The 22,900-nt window shown below is 40.4% G+C and overlaps 1 protein-coding gene across 1 annotated transcript in view; it reads right to left on the bottom strand.

Moving 5' to 3' along the window:
* Positions 1-3,693: 3,693 nt before the first annotated feature.
* ALDH1A2 (aldehyde dehydrogenase 1 family member A2) overlaps positions 3,694-22,900 on the bottom strand; it is a 52,164-nt gene continuing 32,957 nt past the window's right edge. Inside the window, exons 6-13 of the mRNA XM_066558572.1 lie at positions 22,747-22,875; positions 22,503-22,616; positions 13,473-13,575; positions 10,799-10,983; positions 9,915-10,079; positions 9,325-9,482; positions 8,493-8,567; positions 3,694-5,890 (exon numbers count right to left, since the gene is read on the bottom strand). Of these exons, the coding sequence (XP_066414669.1) occupies positions 5,818-5,890; positions 8,493-8,567; positions 9,325-9,482; positions 9,915-10,079; positions 10,799-10,983; positions 13,473-13,575; positions 22,503-22,616; positions 22,747-22,875 (1,002 nt within the window). The 3' untranslated portion in view covers positions 3,694-5,817. The remainder of the gene's footprint in view (positions 5,891-8,492; positions 8,568-9,324; positions 9,483-9,914; positions 10,080-10,798; positions 10,984-13,472; positions 13,576-22,502; positions 22,617-22,746; positions 22,876-22,900) is intronic.

Below are 22,900 nucleotides of genomic sequence, written 5' to 3'. Positions count from 1 at the left end.
ACACATACTCTTTTTGTTTGGTAGCAGGAGTGAGGTGCACACAAACATCTTGCTAATTATACTGCTCTAGGAAATGGGAACTCAGCCAGGCATACATAGAGCAGGGAAAACCCTCAGAACTGAGATAATATGAGCACCAACCTCACCATGTGGAACCATAAGGGAGAACGAGAGGGGCTAAGCAAGGTCACAAAAATGATCAAATTCTGTGAGAGCACATATACACGAGAGTATGAAGACTTTGACAAAAGCTAGTGGTGGATCATTGAGAGGCCAAGGCAGTTAAGTTCCTGCTTTGTTACATAGATAAATTGCCAAAGGAAACATTATCCAAACAGTTCTACTTCAAAGGCAAAACGACAAGCTTTGGGGAACTTGCGGTACTTTCAATCTGGCCAATAACCAAGTGTAAAGTGTAAAATATACATGTTTAGGAAGTAGGACACATGCCGTTCAAGACAGGCCTTTCCCATGCTCTCAGACCAGTGCAGCTTCATTTGATGTGCAAATGCATGATGTGTGATCTGTCCTGGCAATGTGCTGCCTGCCAGCAGCACAAACATTTCACAAGCACCCTTTTGGGTTACTCCAGCCTGCTGTGTGCACAGCCTCCTTGGCAACCTCTGCAGCTGGAGCTTTTCTTACAGTCTGTTGCTGTGGTGGTTGCACAATCCAGGTTTATGTAGTGTGTCTCATCAAGAGACTCCAGGCAGTTAAAAACACCTTGAAAGCATCCTGGAATTGCAGGATTTGATGTTAGATACTAGGATTAAATGATGATGCAAGGAATGGTTACATTGGGGAACATATCAGTAACATAGGCTCAGTTGATCCTTAAGGCAGATTGTCCCAGCCTTCCTGGATATTGGTGACTTCAGGGTATTACAGATGATGGCAAAGGCCCTCCATAATGTGTTTTTAAATTTCACATGAAATCAGGTGAAAAAAGTGTTGCCTGGAGGGCTTCCTGGCACTGCAGGCACAGCCAGAAATACATGTACTATGCACAGTACAAGCCAGCCTCTGTTATTGGATGAAACTCATCCTAATAATCCGTGAAAAGTAACAGTGCAAATGCTCACCATAAAGAAACAGTGGATTGTAGGTGTGGTCTCTCTTCAGTACTGGCTTGAGTGGATTTAAATGTATGATACCAGAAAAAAAAGTAGTTGTGGTCTTTATGATGCAACTGAGCTCTGGAATACTTGTGCTAGTGGGATGAGGCTGGCTTTTAGTGAGGGTTCAGGATGTAAACTCAGCTGGCAGAACTGATCAGAACCAACCATTCTTAGGAACCAGGGGCATGCAGACGTGCTTTTCCTCCCTCTCTAACAGTAAGCTGAGGACGTAGGTAGGGACATTATGGAGCAGCTGTGATGACGTACCCCAGTTGTACCAAGCCTTGTGCCTCCCCTGACTGTGTTGGGGCAGATTCCCAGTCCTGTGTGTATGTGCAGCCTAAGGCATAGATAACCAGGCACTTGGTGCTGAGCACTACCCATTGCAGCAGTTGTGGCTACACAGAAAACTTAACCTGCTCTGCACCACTGAAATGCCTGAACTTGTGCTGCAGCCAGCTGTAATCATCTGTTACTTGTGTTAACCTTGAATTCCAGCATGTCAGTTCCAGTCCTCGGAGAAAAATTAGGGAAGTGCTTATTGAAACCAGCATCCCAGCACTCCACACTGTGCTGGGTGGAAGAGGGAAGTGGGACCCCAAGCCTCAAGAGCCTTAGTAGTAGCATATTCTAGCCACACTTGAGTCATGTGAGATTATACCTCTATTCTCACTTTAGACTGATCTATCCTTATAAATGGCCCAACTTCATGCTTAAGCCCCGTGGTTCCTTCAGGAGTTCCTGAGCTTTCTGGCTGAGCCACACACAGTTCCCTGATACCTGTGCACTGTCAGTGGACACAGAAGATACAGTGAAGATACAGAAAGAATTATAGACTGTGTGTTTAATGAGGACAAGGGAGGAAGATGGGTTTTATGCAGCTGTAGTCTAATGTGCTGAGAGAAATCTGTTTGAATGGGTTGGGAATGCTGATGGCATCTAATAGCCACAAAGGCTTTTCCTGCTTCCTGATAGATATAGCACTGTGAATATCAGTCATTGTGGTCTGAAGTTGTTTGGAGAAAAATAACTTCCTGTGTTGATGGACTTAGCATGCAGTAAATGGAGACGTATGGATGCAAATGTAAGGTGGTAAATGTAGCTCTCCAGAGCTCTACGTGTAACCATGCAGAGTCATAAGTAAAAAGTACAGTGCATTGCTTGTCTTTGACCTCCTCTCTAGCTCAGCTGGTGCCCTGGATTCAGTGTTACTATGGTTCTTTATTTCCAGGACAGAACTGAGAAATAACAGGGTGCTGTGACACACAGTGCCACTGCATATGCAAGGTAAGAGTTTTCATCCTGGCCTCTGTGGGGAGAAGGAGCAAGAGCATTCTCTGTAACAGGGCACAAATAAATCTGTGAATGCTATCCAAGTAGTGTCAATATCTGCTGCTTTGTCTGAAGGCCACAGAACTGAAACTTTTTGCCTTTCTTCACATCCTTTTCTAGAAGAAATACACAATTAGTTCCAAACTCTCCCTTTACTACGCCTCTACACTTATATTGATACATTCACTTTCACTGGCTGGAACTTTGCTCATTTCACTAGAAGATACTCCTTGTTTTCAGTGTGTTCCAGAACAACCTTCCTTCTTTTGTTTTGCTTTCAGAAAAGGTCTCTATTTCTTGTGCCTGTGTGACTGCTTGGAGTGCTGAGACAGGTGGCAAGTGGGTCAGAGAGATGGGGAGTATGGAAAGTGCTAATTGTGTCCACCCAAAGTCCCACGACAGAGTTGTCCATGCCACTTGTTAAATAGAAATGATACTCTGCTTAATATATACCTGATATTCCAGACTTTCAGGAACAGTGCTCCTTCCTAAGAATGCAATTTCCTTCCTATTATTGAGTTTTATTCTCTTTTATCCCATCTATTCTAGTCAAGTTACTTCACTGTGATTGCCTCTCCAGTGTTGATTAAACCAACGGTATTACTCTGTGACACTGAGGTGTGACCACTGCTTGAGATACAATGAAGTAGCTTGGCAGTATTAACTGAGTAGTTACTTTACCTAAATAGGCACCATTTCAAAAAGGAATGCAGTTCCTGGCAATGAAAGTAACCTGGAATAAAGGCACTGCTTGAGGGAGTGCTGTGGGTAGTACCTGGCTATGTGAATTCAGTCTGTCCTTGTCCCATTTTAGCATTTTGAAATCAAAATTAAGTAGACTATCTCTCCATAAAAGCTCTGAGTGATAATTTAATAATCTCTGTGAAACATCTACTAAGAGAATAAAAAGGCATAATGATTTTTTAAAACATCCAAAAATCAAGCTGGGATGCAGCAGTTTGCAAGGGTGCCCCACTGGTTTTGATGACTTCAGAACTGCCCCAATAGCTAAACTTTATGACCAGAAGGGTGAGGATGAACTTTGACTATGACCTAGATCTGCAATTCACGAGTGTTTTCATACAGCTGCAATAATATTCCAGAAAATGTAATTGGCCTTTTACTTCATTCACTTTTGCAAATGAAAATAAAGCTACTGTGAGAGCAGATCTTTTGCTAAGAAAATATTTTTTTTAATATTTTTATAGCTCTGTCAACAATAAAGGAGTCTCACAGTCTAAAGTCTTTCTCTAAACCTTTTTAATGGAAAAAACTTCATAGAAAATATCCTTTTACTTTTTTAATAACATATAACTATATACATGATTAAAAACTGTAACAAAAAGCTGCAGGGACTGGAAAAATGTTTTGTTGGATCCATGCAGATGGTACATCTAAAAAAGGATTTCACAAATCCATGTACATCAAATGGAGCTGCAGTGACAGGGTTGAAAAAAATGGCAACTCTATATTATTTACCTGAATGTATTGGGAATAAAGCACAGACATACAAAATACATGAAAAGAATACAAAAGAGTACATGGTGTAAATGCTGTAAGCACAGGAAGTTTCTTTTTTAAGCAAATAGGAGAAAAGAAGTAAAATCTCCTTTTTCACATTTTATACTGCAGTTTAAAAGATAACTAATCTCTTACTTGCTGTATTTTGTTTTTCTTCACTCTGACATACACTACAGTAGAAGTATATGGCATTTGAATTTAACAACTCAGGAATACTTTGATTTATCTCCATGTCTGTGAATGTACTATCAGTTCTCAATAATGACATGTAGACATATTGCTTAGAAACACATAAACAGTTTGACATGAGTTACAAAATACTGAGGGCCACCACACCACAAAGTGCTGGAGACTTGTCCTGATCCAGCAGTATGTTGAAGGACACATACAACTGCAAATCTAAGAGGGATTCCTCAGAGACTAAAGGAAGTTAAGAACATGCAGAAGTTAGTTTCTGATCAGGGCTGGAGTTTGAACAGTTCATAGCATAGGAAAACTTACAGGCTGTAATTCTGTCCTTACATTTCAGATTGTGTAGCTGCACTGTGTGGATTATTTACTTCTAAAATAGATTTTCTTAATTCTAAGTTAAAACATAAATGAAACCTCTTTAAAAGAATCTGGGGAATTGATGAGCTCTGCAGCTGAAAAAAGACAGAGATAGTGTTTAGTTTGTCAGTGACAGATTTGAAGAGATTCTGTAGGCAGCAGGTAATAATATGACAGGCTGTAAATACCTCAGCTCTGAAAGAACTTGCTTATATTTTTGTCCTGGATCCAAAAAACCCAAATAATTGAAAGCTCAATACCAGCCAGTAATATCACCTGAGGTGCACAAGCATGGTGAGGATGGCAAAACATCATTTAGTAAAAGCTGTAACAAGTACTTAATGATTCCCAGTGTAACCACAGGCAGTTAATAGCAGACAAATAAATGGAGCCTGTGCGTGCATATATTTGTTTAAAAAAGAAAAAAGGTGAAAGCAACAACAGTAACAACAACAACAACAAAACTAGACAAGCAGTGAAAGCTAAAATATTCTGTGAAGCCTTGGAATCTGTTCCTGTTCTCGTTAACACCCACCCACCCTGTCTGGCCTTGCTCTTTTGGCAGGCAGGTAAATCCCTTCAAGTTCCTGTAAGTGAAGGACTTTTTGCTTATAGCAAGACATAAAGTCATTATGAAAATAAGCTTTGAAATCCAAATTGCTGTGAGCCATGAAAGCCAAATCTCACTGATAAGTATTTGGCTTTCATTGGCCATGCAGCAGATTGATTCCCTCCCCAGTCTGACCTCTTTCTGTGGGCATGCTAATTGGAAAGTTGCCACTATACCGGGTTTGAGGCCATTACCATTCAGAGTCTTTTATTTTTTAAGAACATCAATGACACTTGCTTGTGTTGTTCATTGCTAGTGTTCTGGGTAAAATTTGGGTTGTAGAGCCCTGATTGAAACTACAATGTTAGTACAAGGCAGGTCTGTTTGAGAAGGCAACCTGAAAGCAGTAAGACTTATTTTGTTTATTTAAGGAAGAGATAAATGTGTGTGTGCATGCATTTGCATTTAACAGTTTTATAGCTGGAACCATTATTGAATGATGCCCAGTAGCAATTTTATCTCATTAAGATTTGTTTTATAAAGATGTAACGATTCTCAGGAGAGTTTTATGAAAACATGCAAAGTTGGTTTGCATTACGTACTCAGTTATGTGCCCAGTATATATGTTGCAACTTAATTTCTTAAATATATATTGTGTAACACTTTTTATTCCTGAGTGCTGGTCTCCATAAGGAATAGAGAAGGTGGCATCATGTGCTCTTCTGCACAACATGGTCCTCTGTAATTTTAGGAGTTCTTCTGAGGGATCTTTATTGTCACAGTTTTAACTTCAGAATATTCTCTCAATCCACATTCACCCCTGAAGAAGAAATTGCAGCATCAGTTTATACCAGGTATTGTTTATCAAGAAAAAATCTGTGATGAATTCTAAGGCAAATATTTTTCAAAAGCTGAAAAGCTACACTTGCTGAATAGGAAGATGGGTTATGCCAGACATTCAGAGCAGAAGAGTCAGTGTGTGCTCAGTTAAAGGGCTTGATTGTCCTCACAGCCTAATACAGGCAGCAAAATCATCCTATTCCATGGCCACTCTGGGTCTGCTGGGATTGCACTTTGGTGTCAGAGTGAGAACAAAGGTTGGGTCTGTGAAGAGGAAGGAGCCCATGGGTCAAATCTGCATGGTGCTGTCCCTTGATTGTGTAGGTGTGAGGGAAGGGGAACAAAATGCTTTTTAAGAAGAAATATTACATATTCTCTTCCCTCCCTCAGTCCAGGAGAAGAAAAGATAAGAGATTTACAACTCCAAGCTATCCTCCTGCTTGCATTTGTTTTTCAGAATGCAGGTGTGCAGTGCTATGTCTCAGAGCTATCCATACAATAACAATTCTTATGACATTAAAGGAGAGTTCTGAAGTAGAATGGCACTTCCTTCCCTTGAAGACATTTGGACAGAGGCCAGAATTTTGGGGATAAATATTAAATAATATAATATGTAATATGATATGGCCACGTATGGTTATGTGGGGTGAATCATCCAATTTTTAATTACAGGATTTAAATTTTACATCTCCCAGGTAAGAAGCTTTAAAGAAACATGAATGAAAAAACCCCAAACCCCATGTCTTCTGGACCTCTTCAAAGATACAAGAATATTGTAAGTAGTCTTAATGCAATCAGAAATCACTGGTATTGTGTACCCTACCAGGATGCAGATACCCTGCTACCTTTTTTAGGAGTATAAAATGAGCATAACAGTTCTCAACTTGGTGTTGATTCTTTGCCCATGTGTGATGATAACCTGTGAATTTAAATGCTGGACCAGAACAAGTCCCAGATAATGCAGTGCTGGCACAAGCAGCACAGTGGCCCAGTTATGATCTGCCTGTAACATAGTGTCACCTTAGCAATGACACACTTATGTATGGACACTGTTTTCTGTAATTGCCTGACTCAACATTATTTATGCTGTAAAATGTGTGCCTTAAAAACAAGAATGTAGGAAACTGGCTTTTTAATAAAAGGTATGCAGGTATTAATGCAGGGTGGAGAAGGTGAATTAGAAGGTGGTATCTGATCAAAGAGGTTCTGAAAGGAGTAGAATAATTACTCATAGGTAGGTTTTCAGGCATCTTTGTAAGATGGAGATTATTGCCATTCCAAACATTTATTGTTTATGATGAATACTTTCAAAGCCTATAGTGGGAATCAAGTGTGCAATTACCACAGATTTTTCCATGAGAGCTGGGGTGCTGCCTGGGTTTCCCCCTTTTCAAGAGCTCTGCAACATTGATATGTGAATATTTTGCTTGCAGTTGAACCTCCCTGGAGTCAGTGGGGTCACCCCTGGGTGTCAGGTTACTCATGTGCTCTATCAAGCTTAGTAGTTTTAGAATATTTTCACAATGATAAGAGTTAGATGACCTGACATATTTATGCCAGTGTGAGATCACCTCATAACTCATGAATGTGAATGGTATGAATGTGTTATTCAAAGTACTCCCTAACGAGGGAAAATACTTCAGACTTCATAAAGCTTATTTTATAGATCAAGTTGTATACTTCAACATATTTAAAGTTTTAAAGAGTTTGACCTTACTTTAGTTTTACTGCTGAGTTTGCCATTAGCCATAAGCTATTTTGAAAACTTAGGTGAGACATATCTGGTACACATACCTCCTGCACAGAAATTAATTGAATCCCTGGTATGTAACCAATCTGGGGCTGATGCAATTGCTAAACTTCCTTGTGATTGTAATGAGAATGAGAAACTGGTAAGACTTTAAATTAGGTACATGGGACGATATTTGAGTGTGGAGCTCCATTTCAAAATATTTGGCACTTAGTACTAAATGGAATGATAGAAAGCTTTATAATGGCAAGTGGATTTTTTCAAAGAGGTGTAAACACATTTGTTTCCTTCTCTTTGCCTGATTTCATTGTTTAAACATCTGTAAGCTGATAACTTTTTTATAAAATTCAAATGCACCTGTATTAATAAATATAGTGAAAACTGAAAAAAGAAAAGGAAAAACTACCAAGAGAGGCACAATACATGCCAAAACAACTCGGAAACAAGTACACCAAACCAGTCAACAAGCACTCAGCAGCACCAAAGGGAGAGTCTTTCTGAACAGCAATGCTTAATATTGCTAAAAAATCCTTCCAGAAAACACAGGTTACAAGTTCAGAAAAATACTCAGAAATTTTCAGTTTCTTTCAGGATAAGAAGAGAATTCCAATAAATTAGTTTGCAGTGTTAATAAAAAAAAATATAAAAGGTGGTCTTACAATGCAAATCAATTGCATTTAGAACCAGTAACGATGATTAAAAGTTACCTTATATTATGCCCTGATTTTCAGGCTGGAATATTTCTGGATCTTAATTTGCATGGAAGCATTCACTAATGTTTATTAAGTTGTAGAGTTGAAAACAATTTAGAAAACAGCAGTGGAATACTTACATCTCTCTCCCATTGCCAGACATTTTGAATCCTCCAAAAGGACTTTGGGCATTTAAGGCATTGTAGCAATTTATCCTGTAACAGGAAGAGGCATTAAGTCCAGCTGCACTGCCAGAAAGACCTTTGGATAACTCAGAGAGAGGCTGAAACTTGTGGAGCTAAGGACACTCTATACCTCTTAGTAATAACAAACTTGTTTCATGTTGAAAAGAAATGAGGGATTTATGCTACAAAAACAACAATCTGCTTCTCACTCCTAAGGAGAATTGGATTTGACCTGTGAAGGCAGGAGGAGAGCACCATACCCTTGGACACATCTTCAGTAATGAACTGTTAATCTGCTGCCAAACCTCAGTGCCAGTTTATAGCAATGAGCTGTTAGATTTGAGTTTGCTCTCTTTCTCCCTAATTTCTTGCAGGTCTTTACTCAGGTTTGATATATTAAATTGCAAGCTACTAAACTCTAGAGTTGGCATCCCCATTCCTAAAGACTGGAGAGGAGGTGTCCCCTCAGTTCCTTAATGTTGTAGAAAGTACAATCCTCTGTGCCTTTAGTAAACCCTGCCCGGTGTCCTGTGCTCCCCAGAAGGGACGGTGTACCCTGCTTGTTCTCAGTAAGGCTGCTCAGCACTGGCTGCTCCTGGGAAGCAAGGTGCTCTCCAGCTCCAGGAGCATTCCCCAGCACTGAGCAGCCACAGAACCCCCCACTGCTGTCCATGGCTTGGCCAGTGATCCACCACTAGGATGGGCTGCAGAGGGTGCAAAACTGAAGTGAAATCATGATAGTGAGTCAAACTCTTGTATCTTCAAGAGTGGGATAACTTCTGCTTACCAGACTGTCCCAGCCTGCATTGCTGAAGAGACTGTCAGGGCCTTGTTTATGTCATTTGTAAAGACAGCAGCTACCAGCCCAAAATCAGAATTGTTGGCTCTCTCTATAACTTCATCCATGGTTTTAAATCTCAGTATTTCTTGAACAGGCCCAAAAATCTGCAACAAAGATTAATAATTAATAAAATATCTCCCTCAGAGGCATTTTATTCTTGTTTTATTCTGCTTTCTTAATTATCTTCTCTCTCCTATTGTACCCTTTAAAATTTCCCACAGCAAAATTTAGTGATAAATAGTGACAATATCTGTCTGTAAAACTGCATGAATTTTCCAAAGCAGGTGCCTCAGGGGAACTTGTCCATTCCACCCGTATCTCCTCTTTGATATCTGAGACCTTACAGTCAGTGACAAAAATGGAGCTTCCTTACCCAGCTGATGTCACTTGCTGTGTGCAAAAGGAATTCTGAAAAGATTTTTTTTTTAATATGGTCATAATTTTCACTCTGAAGATTTTGTCTTAGGAATTAAACAAAAGGAAAAAAAGTAATATTTAGGACATTTTAAAAAGCTCTTGCCCACACATGTGAATACCTCCTCCTTGGCAATCCGCATGTCATCTGTTACATTGGAAAACACTGTAGGTTCAATGAAGAATCCCTTTCTTCCCAGCCCCTTTCCCCCACATTCAAGTTTTGCTCCTTCAGTGATGCCACTTTGAATGAGTTCCAAGATCTTGTTGTATTGTTTTTTATCAATCTGAAAGAGAGAAAAAGCTGTTTGATGTACTTGACAACCAAGTCTAAATAGGTGTTTTTAGACAAGTCAGGTTCCAGTGAATCTGTTCCTGCTTCCATTCACTGCTCTTTGAGCTGCAGATGCCAAAGATCTGCAAGCAGGTGCTGACTGTGACCTCAGACTTCTGAAGATGTGTCACCTTATGTCTGTAGCTTAACCCACACTCTTACTAAACAATCTAGTTTACAAGCACAAAATAAAGCAGATCATTATGTTTTGCCCCAGATTAACTTCCTGAAAATGTTATAAGCCGAGCTGATTATTAGTGGTAGGAACATTTTCTAAAGACTTATTTCTGATTATGCCCATCTTCTGCTTAGAATTTCTGGATATCCAAGCACAGTAACTGTTGTAGACAGTTCTTGACAGTTAAGTGCTCACAGAGACTTTTAAGAGCTTCTCACAGTTTACAGCTGTATTTTGGGGGCTCAAGATCCAAATCTTGTTCTTAAAACTGGAAGGCAAACATTGATATTTAAACTGAGATTTTTTTATTTAACAAGGAACACCTCAGAGCTGCAGAGCTTATTTACTCCTTCAGAATTTTAATCTTGAAAACATGTATCGTGTCAGCTACCCTGGACTTTGAGTGAATGTTCATTGACTGAACTCTGCCTTAGTAGAGTTTAAATACTTCCAGGCACCTCCTGGGCTGTAGAGCCAATGCCCTAATCCTTTACCTGTGGACCTTGTTCTGTAGTTGGGTCAAAAGGACTCCCCACAACTCTCCTCTTTGCACGTTCTACACTTCTTCTGACAAACTCTTCGTAGATTGATTCTTCCACGTAAATCCGTGAGCCTGCAGTGCAGCATTGACCTTGATTGAAGAAGACTCCTTGGTGAGCTTGTTCCACAGCATAGTCCACTGAAAAACAAGACAGCACATGTTGCACTGGAACAAATGGACAAATCTGCCTTTGCACCAGTGCTGTGTGTATTACACAGTGCCCCATTCCCAAAACTTCAGTAGGAGCATTTGGCTAAATAAAACTAAATCAAGACATCCAGTAGTTGTGTCGGGTCAGAAATTAGCATGATTCCCACTGGAAAAGCTAAGACAGGGCCTTAGCAGTCAGTAGGAGTAAGGTATGCAAGAACAACTTCACCCATGTCTTATATCCAGCAACATATCATTTACCAAGTAAAACCCTTAAGGGAACCTCAGAAGCAGGATGTGCCCCACATAAATACATCTGACTGGGTCACTATATGAGAAGAAAATTTTTTTGTGATCCTAGGTTGGCAATGGGTTATTTATACTCCATGTGGGAGAATTACAGCAAAACAAATACATGGGTAAATTTGACTTTGATAATGGCAAGACCTGTCCTTCCCAAAAAGCCAGATTCTTTTTCTGCAACATAGAAATTTCCTCTTGGCCCATGCAGGTGACTGGGTAAGGCCTTAAAATTATAGGTCTGTTACAGAACAATCAACCTTTGGTTTCTACTCTAACTTCCTTGGAGGTACAACTGACACATTCTGTTCAAGCAGGAGAGAGGATCTGGTCTTATTTAGACATTCAAGGCCACATTCTTACTTTGGGTGTAATAACTGACTAGACAAGAATAATGAATTAATCCCTAAGCAGTGATGCCCTACAGCACTGTAATACCTCTGTTACCAGTTGTAGCACTGTGTATAATCTTTTATGGACTAAACAAAGCAACAGTGCTTTAGTTTCAGCACATTCTAGACAACTCTGTCTAAGAGAAATGTCTTTTTATGCCCTCAGTGTGGTCTTAAGAAAAATTATATGGGGTGTTCCTTGGACCACATTTAAATTTTCCCTGGCAGCTCCATGGAGATTGAAAGCACCAGTGGATAGCTGTGATTAACTAATGTTTCTTCTCTATTGTTAACAGTTTTTCACCATGAGGGGCTCTAACCATTCTTCTCTGTTTTTTTGGTGCACTAAACCTTCAACAGCTTTATCATGCTTTCTGCTAACTTTTGGCACACAGTGTTCCTCAAGCAGAACAAACAACTCCTTTGGAATGGTGAGCCAGTTGCTGTTTTTAAATAATCAGAGCTTTGAAGTTTAAATCTTAGGCCAAGTACTGGAGGTTGTAATTGTGGGAAGACCAGAGAGCAGTTGTCCTTTCCCCATGGAAGGTCATAACACAGACCTGCCCCTGGCACAGGTCGCTCTACTGGAAATGTTCAGGTGTTCAAGTGTGAGTTAGCAGGTGAGGGACATTTGAGGTATGGTGATATCTGGTGGGAGGTGGAGATCAGGAACTGGGGTAGAAGGCTGGAATATCTGTGTCTGACTCCAGCTGACAAGAGCTTTTTTAGCTTACCAGGATGACTGGCTGAAATTTCAATCCTTGACTTGGTAAAGCATTTCTTTGTAGAAAAGCTGCTGGAAATTGTCAAGCTTTCCCTAGTTTTCCAGATATTGATATATTTTGAAAACGGATACAGGATTGTAACCATCTCTTGTAATTCAAAATCATTCTATTCAAATCATCATTCAAAATCATTCTTCACTATTCACTTCCCCCTTTTAAATGAGAAGACCAAATCCTTATGTGTCTATTTATTGGGGTTGCAAAGTTCTCAGAAAGGGCATTGAGTACAGTGTGCCTGCAGCCAGCCTGAAACAAGAGCTCAGCACAAGGTGTGAACCATGTCATTCATCTTAAGGGGTGTTAACTTCAAAACCTCCTGCTGACAATTTAGATATCAACATTGTAACTATTTCATTGCTGATCATTTAAGTAGAAACTTCCAGTTTGTGTTTATATCCTGAGCTAAACAGCTGTCCTGTGCCTTCTCAGGTGCCAGAAATCTCAGCTGCACAACATCAGACATCTGCCAAAATTTTCAGCTCCCTGCAGACAGTGGCAGTGAAGATATTTCAATACACAATTCTTTAGTAGTGAAAATTTTAAAAATGGAATAATCTCCCTTTACACCTACTTAACAAAGGAACACTGCACTGACTAGATTAACAAGTCAAGTGTACATAAAAGTTGTCCCTTTTTATAATTGCTTTGAACCGAAAAAATCACAGCATTTCCAGATTTAAAGCACTAAATCACCTTGCTGCGGAGCATAAGATGGCAAATGTGTGTGGGACTAACTGTGAAAAACACCATGTCTATATGCTTGGTTATAACCTTTATTCTGCTCTCTTGTTGACTATGAATCTGTGGGTCCAAAAGTTGTATTTTATAAAACACAGCACATCTTAGATGGCTTCTGTAAGATTGAAAAGTGCCATTAGATACAGCTGTACTGCTTCACTTCACTTTATATGAAAGATGTGCCCTAAAAATAGTTATTAAAAAAAGGAAAAAGACATCATGCAATCACGTTTTTAGCAAAAATATGGAAGTGCTGACTTACAATCAGCATCTGCGAAAATAATGTTTGGGCTTTTCCCACCCAGCTCCAGTGTAACTCTCTTCAAATTACTCCTTCCAGCTGCTTCTTGGATCAGCTTCCCAACCTGAAAGGAAATGGAGACACATTTTACAGGGAATGTAGTCATACAGTTCATTTTAACAGCCAGGGTTGGCTATCAGTAGAGCAGAGCTTTAAATAATCCAGCAGGTTCTTCGTTCCAAACATATTCTCGTCAGTAGTGGGCAGCTTTCCTTTTTTTTCCTAGAAATTGAGAGGGGATAAGGCACAGCACTAAGTTTGTGCACCATTCACCCAGATGCAGCTATGCTAAAATGGCTTGGGGCTTTCTTTTAGGGCATTTTAGGAGGACTGAATTAGAAATTAGAAATGGATGTGATTACGATTACTTCCTTTACGATACAAACCACTGACATGTACACAAGGCTTAATACTTCAAATTCTGATGAAATCATCCTCCTCCTCTGCAGGATTAACAGCACAGAGCAGAATACCAAGTAGGCAAGAAGTTACAAAAGCACCATCCCAGACCTGACCCACAGCTGCACCACAGATAATCTTAATATGGGTTGAGGAGGTCAAAATCACCTCCAAAATGTCTTTGTAGATTGTGGGGTCAGCTGGAGCAGCCACAAATTGCAGATCTCACCAATGAACATGAGCATAGATTAAATGGAGTAGCAGTCTGACAGCTACAGATGTGACATCAGTACAGTTGGAGGGGTAGCTGTGCTCCCTGGAAATTCTCCTCTCCCTGGATCAACAAATCCAAAATAGATCAGTTTTTGTACAGTTGTAGTGTAACTGTGACCATTTTGCAGCTAAGGAAGTCATCACAGGTAGATTTAGGCTCCTACATGGTAAAACACAGGACTAAAAATACCTATTGAATATTGAGGAGCCTAAGAACCTTGGTAAGTGCTTTATTTTAACTGGGACATGTTTTAATGTCACACAGAAAGTTAGAAGTGAAGTGAGATGGGAGTGAGTCCAGAGCTGGGCTTTTTTCTCCATGCAGTACTCTGGTCTCTCTGTTTTCTATTTCTAAGGTTATGTGAGTGAGATTCCCTGAAGCAAGGGGTTAATGGATGAGAAGCTGAACCTCTTAGAGAATTGAAGGCAGTCTGCTAGAGAAAGTTATGTCAGCACTGGAGTAATCAGAAAGCAAATGAAACAGAAACCAGGGCCCCCAAAGAGAAAAAAAAAAACAACAAAAAACCAAAGGAAAAACCTCACAGGATAATGAAGGAATTGTGAACCACTTCATGTACCTTTGTGATTAACTGTTTATCTGGTGATACCACAGTTGAGTGTGACTGAGGTTTTTTCTTTTTTAAAAAAAAGAAAAGCTTTTTTTCTTTACTCGTGTATTGATGGAATGGAGTGTTGACATTATCATGAAATTCCTTGCATATCCCCTTAATTGGAGCTGATTTTATTGCTATGTTTGACTGACAGCCAGAAGTGAACCTGAAAAAAAAGGATCCTTCTTGCCTTCCACCCCCACCACATACATCGAGCACGTCATCTGGAAATTCCAGCCTCTCAAACTGTGCTGAAAATGTACCCTGGAAACCGGAGTTGTGTGTTTATAGCCCGTGCCAGCCAATGCCATTCACACCCCCACTGCCTTGAACCTCCCTCTCTCAAAGAACAACAGCCAGGTATTTCTCCTCAAAAATTCACAAAGAGCAGGACAGACCAAGAAAGCCAGAGCAATGTGTCCAGCCCTCATCTCCCTGCTTTCTGTTCTATTTTAATGTCAAAATGCTTTTGTACATGTAAGTAAAGACTTTGAAAGGATTCTATATAAACAAGTAATTGTCAATTATGCAAGTCCAAGTATAGTATATGGTAAATATTCAAGGGATTCAAAGGGATTTGAGACAGTGGTGTTAATTTGGAAAAGTGTAGTCTGAGGTATTTTTAATACAGGGAAGTTGTCAAGTTTCCCAGTAAAAACTTAATAGAAGGCTTCACTGTGTCTTTCCTGTTAGAGATCAGTGTAGACATCAGGATGGTGGGGCTCATGCTGCTAAGCATTTTTGTTCACTGTGCTCCTGTTGTGCCCTGTGCACTCACAAGTTGAGAAAAGTCTCAGGGCAGGCACCAGCACCGTGGTTATTTAGTGACAAAGGCGGCCTTTTGTGAGTGGCCCTCTCTTTATGGAGGAAGACAGCATGAAAGGGATAAGTGATAGTGTTGCAATCTGCCCGGCCTTTCAGGACACGCTTCCCGCGGCGTCTCAGCTCCATCCCTCAGCTCCCCATAGGCAGCACAGCCCGGAGAGGGAAGGCTGGGAGAGAGGACTCCCCCACAGATAATGGAGCTGTGTGATTATTCAGCAGGAATGTTGGCAGAGAAAGCCCTGACTCCCCAACCTTGTTTTGAATAGGCTTCAAGATTGATATCAGGAGTATCCCTGGATAGCTTGTGATGTACCAGAACCTTGTAAGCTGCATGGAGGGTGAGGCAGATGTAATTTGGTCCATCTCAAAGAAAACAATTTGTTATGCAGACCAACAAAAACAAAGATTAAAAAATTAGTTTGAGGCACTCCTGTGCAACAAAGCTATTTGAAGGATAGTCCTGGAAGGGTCTGTTTGTGGACTGTCAATGGTGTGACACCATTGGGCAGTGAGAATGTATCATGATCTAAAACATTTTATTGTTGTTTATTTATGCCTTCTCTACCTGAAAGTTTAATGTCTCTTTCAAGAGGAGGCTTAAGCAGTCACATTTTAAATACTTTGTGCAGAAATTTAAAAACCTTTGTTGCCTTTCATGTTCTCCTAATTTTCTGTTTTCAGACAGAAATCAGTATTTCTAAAGGGTACAGGTGGGTTTGCCTGTTACTGTTAGAGTACTCAAAGTCTCATGAGTCAAAAGCAAACCTCCAAGGTTTGTGGTACTTCCTCTTCAGCTCTGTCATTCAGAATGTCTGGGTTCTCCTTTGCTCTGAACCTTCCTTTGCTCACAGATAAACAGTAAATCATCAGGGAACAACTGAATATAGGGGAGCTGCAGTCTAGCTGAACAGCAGGTCATTTTCTTGACACTGCCACAGACAGGACAGTGCAGGGAAGAACTGTACAGGGAGATGTATGGATTAAAATACTCCATGAACAGTGCAAGATATGGCAGAGGAGATATACATCATCAGTTAGGCATTTTAAATAATATACTCTATACCTTTCTTGGGACTTTGAGAGATTATCTGTAGGACAGTAAGTAGTTTAAGTTACAAGAGATTAATTAAGTTTTGTGGAGATGATGTGGCCAGACAGAAATTTTCAATGTTTTCTGGAAGTACAGTTTTCTCTCTCCAGCTATTGAGACACTGGATGTCATTGTTTTGGCAAAACCCTCAAACCCATGCTGCTGCTCACTCAGTTTGCCTTATTTTTTATGAATTCCAGATTATATTAAAATCTTTCTGACAAGCATTTTAGAGCCACCCTGGTTCAGGGTGTGTCTCCTGCAATGACAAGCAAATTTGGAATACTGGCACAAAGAAGAGCAGCTTTATTTGACTGTACAATGCCCTATGTGAGGAGCAGCCCTGAAAAGAGCATCCTGACTAGTGCAGCACTAGTGAAAAGGCAATCCTGAACACAATTCCTGGAGAGAATCCTAAGCTATAAATGCCTCACTTGTTCCATAGGTTAAATCCTGGCCCCTTGGAAGTCTGTGGCCAAACTCCTGCTAATGTTGATAGGACTGATACACCATCCTATTTGTACTGGGTTTAAGAAGGTGATTTCTTTTGATAGGCAAAGAGGCACAACAGTTGCCCAGGAACAGCTTCCTAAATGCTACCAAAAACACAAAGGAAGGAGAAGGGAAACAACTTCTTCTCATTCAGGAGCTACGAGTTGTCCAAGATAGGATCCAAAAGATTCTGCAGGAGCAGGAGTGAATGCTAATGTAGCCTCCCAAAATCCTTACACAGGACATGTGTGTAGCACCATAAGCTCACAGACTTCTCAGAACAGGTCAGATCACCTTTAGGATTCTTATTGCTAAAGTTGAAAATGCCAGGTTGCAATTCTTCATGAAGCCTAAAAGCAGCAAGAGATTGTGTGATCCAGAAGAGCTCACACAACCCACTGCCTGTGCAGTAGGAAGACATTCTGTCTACATCATGCATTGGGACATTCATCTCACTTTGGAAATGAAAGGAGAATCCTGCTGAGTAAATTAGAATCAGTGGTAATACAGCTGTTAGCTACAAACATTTGTTTGGCATGAATCAATCTCAACTCTCCCGTAGTTTGCTTTGATGGTCTCTCTAGTATCTTGTTGACTAATGATGAGATCATGGTTTGTTAATCTAAGTGCATAAAGAAAACATTCTGCCAAGCAAAATGCAGACTCTTTTGCTGGGGTTTATTGCAGTTGTTTATAGACCTTTTGTTTACACAGGCATCCAAACCAATTTGTTGGATATTTATTTGGGTTACTCTGCAGAGCTGCCTGAACACAGACCTGAATCCTATCTTAAATCTGTCTGCATTTTAATGGGTCGTAGTTTGAACAAAGTGGAAACCAGCCACTTAGGATACATTTCTTGTTGGCCAGAACTTCAAATGTTTTCTGTGCTATCTATAATTCTCATCTTGAGAGCATTTAACAACTGGAGGGAGTTGTAAGCCAGTCTGATTTGGAGGTTACACATTTGGTTTTAAACAGAAGTTATTAGAACTCATTAAACTTTTGCAACAATCAAAATACAATTTTTATCCCAGGCAGGGCTTTAAATCTGCATTCTAAAATATTTATAACTTCTTACTCTCCATAATAATCTCTAACTTTAAACCCAGAACATATTGCCCTCAACTATTCCCTGTGTACCAGGAACTTCTGGGTACACCACCCCCACACCAGTTCCAGTTCAGGTGGAGCACACAGGGAGAGACTTGGGCAGACAGCTCACAGCAGGAGAATGGCTGGATTTGCAAAGCCTTAACTGAGCTCACAGATTTGAATGGGAATAAAGGCAAATTAAGAGTAAACCGGCTTCTGATGACTGCTTTTCTCTGATATTTGAAGGCCTTTCACCTTTTTTGCAAAGCAAAAGTTCTTTTAGAGAACAAGAAAGTAATATGAAGGTACTTTGCATTTCTGGTATGTGTAAAAATTGTCCCCTCATCAGCATTTGTCTTGGAAATACATAAAGCCCACTGTTATTTCACTGGGCAAGAGACTTGTAGAACATCTCAACTTCTGAGCACTGCAGCCTAACAGCAGACACATGGGAATGCCAGACATCCTGAGTTTGGACGTGTTCTTAAACTCAGAAATTGTAAATTGCTAGTTCTAATTAAATAGTTGCTAATATGTTTTTTAAAGGAATTCAGACAAGAATATGTGAAACAGTGAAGCTGAGGCAGAGAGGGGCAGTGCAAAAGGAAAAGGCACGTACAGTAAACAACAGGGATACAGCTGAGCTTTACCTCTCCCTCTCAGTGAGTGGGAGCTCCACACTGCAGCTCGGGACCAGAAGGAGCAAGGAGAAATTCAGTAAGATGTAATGAGATATGTACATTGATTATGGACTTTCAAGGAAAGGTAGGAGCAACTGTTAACATGATCATATTGGCTGGAAGAAAGTTTGGTTATGGCAGTTTAAATTTCATCTGATTGTGAAAGATGAGGAAAAAATGTGTCAGTGAAGTCTGAGAGGAGATTGCTGTAATTAAGGAGGATCATAGATTAGCCCTGGTTGACTAAAACCAACACAATAAAAATAAACATTTTGGTTAAAATGCCTGTACCAAACAGGCTGCTGAAGAGTGAACCGAAGCAAGCAGAGAAGCCAAGAAAGCTACCGGAACCTAAGGAGGCACAGTGTTTTAGGTGGGCTTTCATACTCAGTATGATTTGATTTCTTTCAGTGTGACAGATGTCAGAGTGAAATCCATAGACTGCCAGGTGTTTGCAGAACCCTTCCCTTTCCAAGTGAGCTGTGGAGGGAAGAGCTTTGGGGTCCATGTACTAGGGGATTGGGAGAGGAAGATGATCCATGGGAGAGTGTTTCATAAGAAGCAGATAGGCTGAGGGATGCAGGAGTTGGCAGACTGTTCTTTTAATGTGTGCAAGCTAACCCATAAAAGGAGGGGCAGCAGGAAAGATGGAGAGAAGTGAAATCAAACAGCAATGACACAAGAGAAAAAGAGCTCTTTATGCTTTTTCATGCATTATTTTGTGGGGTGGGGGGGAGTAAATAGCAGTATTTTTAAAACATTCAGAGCACCTGAGAATCTAAAACCCAGAGAAGAGAGTGCATCTGGATAGCTCTAAACTAGAAATCAGAAGCAGAAATTGAAAGTTACTTCTGTGTTGTCATTGCATGGGCACAGGATTGAAGCCTCCCAGTCATCAGGAGTGTCAAGAGGCACTGGACTAATGCACAGGTGACAAGGCAATTGGCACATGGAATCCAAGTGTCCACATGCACCCCTGGGCTCTGGGAGTGTGCAAGTCATTGATTGTCAGAAGCTGTGAGGCTGCAGCAAGGAAAGGATCACTCTACACATGGATCACGCTCTTCTTCTGTGAGCATCTGGTACTGCTGCTGGTGCAAGATAAGATGTGAGGCTGGAGGGCTCTGTGGTGTGCCTGTGTCAGGCTTTATTGAGGGAAGGTTGTGAACTTGGCCTTTTGGCTTGGATTTCTATGGATTGGGTTCTCCAAATATTGGAATATATTAGCATTTTTTTTTTCTGTGGGAGGAGCAGCCTGTTTTCTGCCTTTCAAGAAAACTGCAGAAAAAAGATAATAGCCCATTTTTGTGATTTTTACAGGCAAATGGATAGTTTTCATTAGCTATATGTATACTTCAAAGGTAAAGAACTTACATAAAAGAACCTCATAGTGAAAACTTGAGAAAAACCCTTGCTTCAGAATCTCAATTTGAAGATCTTTGTGTTTGTACTGATAGGTTTTATCATTAACTTGCCCATCATGAAGTGCCTTAACTAGCACATGGATGGAATGGAGGAATGGAGTTAATACCTGGTGTTTATACACCTAATGGCTATTGGAAATCCCCATCACTGGAGTATACAGTTGACATGCTTCAGACAAGTACCAGAGAGACAAAATATTTCCATTATTATTTCACTAGAAATTGAAATCTGCTTTGGGGGAGTCAGAGGCTCTAGTCCGGCTCATATCAGAATGTGGTGTTTAAAATGTTACAATGTTGACTTGCTGTTACAAAAATTCAGTGTTACAGGAAATCAGAAACAATATGGAATAGTTTACACTAACTCTGCATTACAACGATCCATCTGTTCTTGCTTTAGGTTCTTAGAGAATTGCTTTTTCATCTCTGTAATGCTTTTCACTTCCTATTAGTAAGGCTTTTAAAGGTAGGCACTGAGTTAGTATAAAACCCACAGCTTTTGAGTTTAAACGCCTATTAAAACTAAAGCTGTCTGGAACTACAATAAAAATTTATTTTGGCTACAAGAGACAACTTTGAAACCTAACCCATCTGTATTTTTCCTCTTCCAAACAGTGCAACATCCTGTATAATAGAATATTTATCTTAAACAGAGACCACATATCTTTATAAAAACAATTGTTTCAACTTAATTTATGGGGGGTAATCAGCTCATATTAAAATTTTCAGTATTCCAGGATGCTAATCTTAATTGGATACAGAAGATGTAATGACTAGAGTAATTCCATAGAATAATCTGAAATCTGATGTAGCCATTGACTGTATGGCTAGAATGTAACCTGTGTATATTAGAAGCTGAAGTTGTCATTAAAAAAACATGTGCAGGCATATAGTAATTGCAAAACACCTGTGTGTGCAAATTAGGCATACGACTGCAGCTACATTTTATTGGTAATTTAGGTTTGTGTGAGACTTGCAAACTCAATTACAGAATAATTCCACCAGAATAATTTATTTGAAATAATTGAGCTGATCTCTGCAATCCTTGGGCCCACCAGGGAGATACCCACACATATCTAGCCAGGTTGCATGGTCAGTGAATTTATCAACACAAATCAAAAAGCAAAGTGCCTCACTGTGGAGAGCAGTATCCCTGGGATGTATAAAGCCTTCCACTGCCACGAGTGGGGGTCAAACATATCAAAGGGAGACTGGATCCCTGGGGTTTAGCTCCCTCCATACAATAGTTTGTCAGATTCTGAATTGAAAAGGGCTGGGTTTAGCACTCTCTAAATATAACCAGCCCTGAAACTCCCACAGAGATTCCTTTCTGTCTGCCTTCAGACGATGAGATAAGGCCCCTTCTCCTGTGACTTCAGTCTGGAGTACCTCTGTCACCCCCACCCCAACCCTGATAACAGGCAGCTTGGCACATATTTGAGAGCAAGATGTGATGAGAGTTTGGGGGGTTAGTCTTGCTTTAGATTGCAGCCTTCATCTTCAGAGTGAGCCTCCTCTCTAACATCTGCAGCATAAACTCCTAGCAAGGCATTTTGGCATCCAGGAGACAACTGTCTCCCTTCATCCTCTGGCCAGCTTCTTCCCATCATTTTGGGAACGGAAACCTTGGACAATCTCCTTTTCTCCCTGCATTCCTTCCTTTTTAGGCCTCCTCCTCATCCTCAATGTACTTGTATGCAGCATCAAAGTTGAAGTATATTTGCACAATTTGCCCCCTTCCTCTCCCTTTTCCCCAAGTACAGCAGGACACACAAATTATGGATGTTAAAGCAGCACTTATGTGTGCTGTGATATACACGGGATGTTCTGCCTACTTGCATGTGATTCACATCCTCCTAAGCCCACAGGAAATCCCAGCAATATTTTTCCAGGCATATCTCCTGTGCTGAGGTGCTGAGCACAGCAGGGGCTGGAGGAAAGGAGCTGCTTGTGCTTGGGAAGTCCTGTGGTACATAAGTTTAGCTGGGAAGCACAGACCACTGTTATTTAGATGTAGCTCTTTTACCCAGTGGCAGTAAGAAATGCAGCACAAGGACTGAAGTATTTATTCATGTTTTACAGTAATGTGTGAATCCTCTTACCTCAGTGGATCCAGTGAAAGCAATTTTATCAATGCCAACATGAGAGGCTATGGCTGCACCAACAATTGGACCAAATCCTGGCAAAATATTGACAACTCCTGGTGGAAAGCCAGCCTGTCAAAATAGGAATGAATGAAGGTAAGCATGACTTATGAGAACTGTTAGAGCACGTTAAAGCAGGGGTGTGCTGGTGGTTCCCTCCCCACAAGGAGAGACAGACATCACTCCCCTCAATTATTCTTACCTCCTTGATGAGGGCACCCATATAGAGAGCACTGAGTGGTGTTTGTTCTGCTGGTTTAATAACTACTGTATTGCCACAGCACAGAGCTGGAGCAATCTTCCATGCAAACATCAGCAGGGGGAAGTTCCACTGTAGGAAAAAAAAAAGTTGATGG

This window comes from Molothrus aeneus, chromosome 13 (genome assembly GCF_037042795.1).
Source record: "Molothrus aeneus isolate 106 chromosome 13, BPBGC_Maene_1.0, whole genome shotgun sequence".
NCBI classification, from domain to species: Eukaryota; Metazoa; Chordata; class Aves; order Passeriformes; family Icteridae; genus Molothrus; species Molothrus aeneus.
Note: the sequence above shows the minus strand (reverse complement) of the source record. Positions and strands in the feature narration are given on the sequence as shown.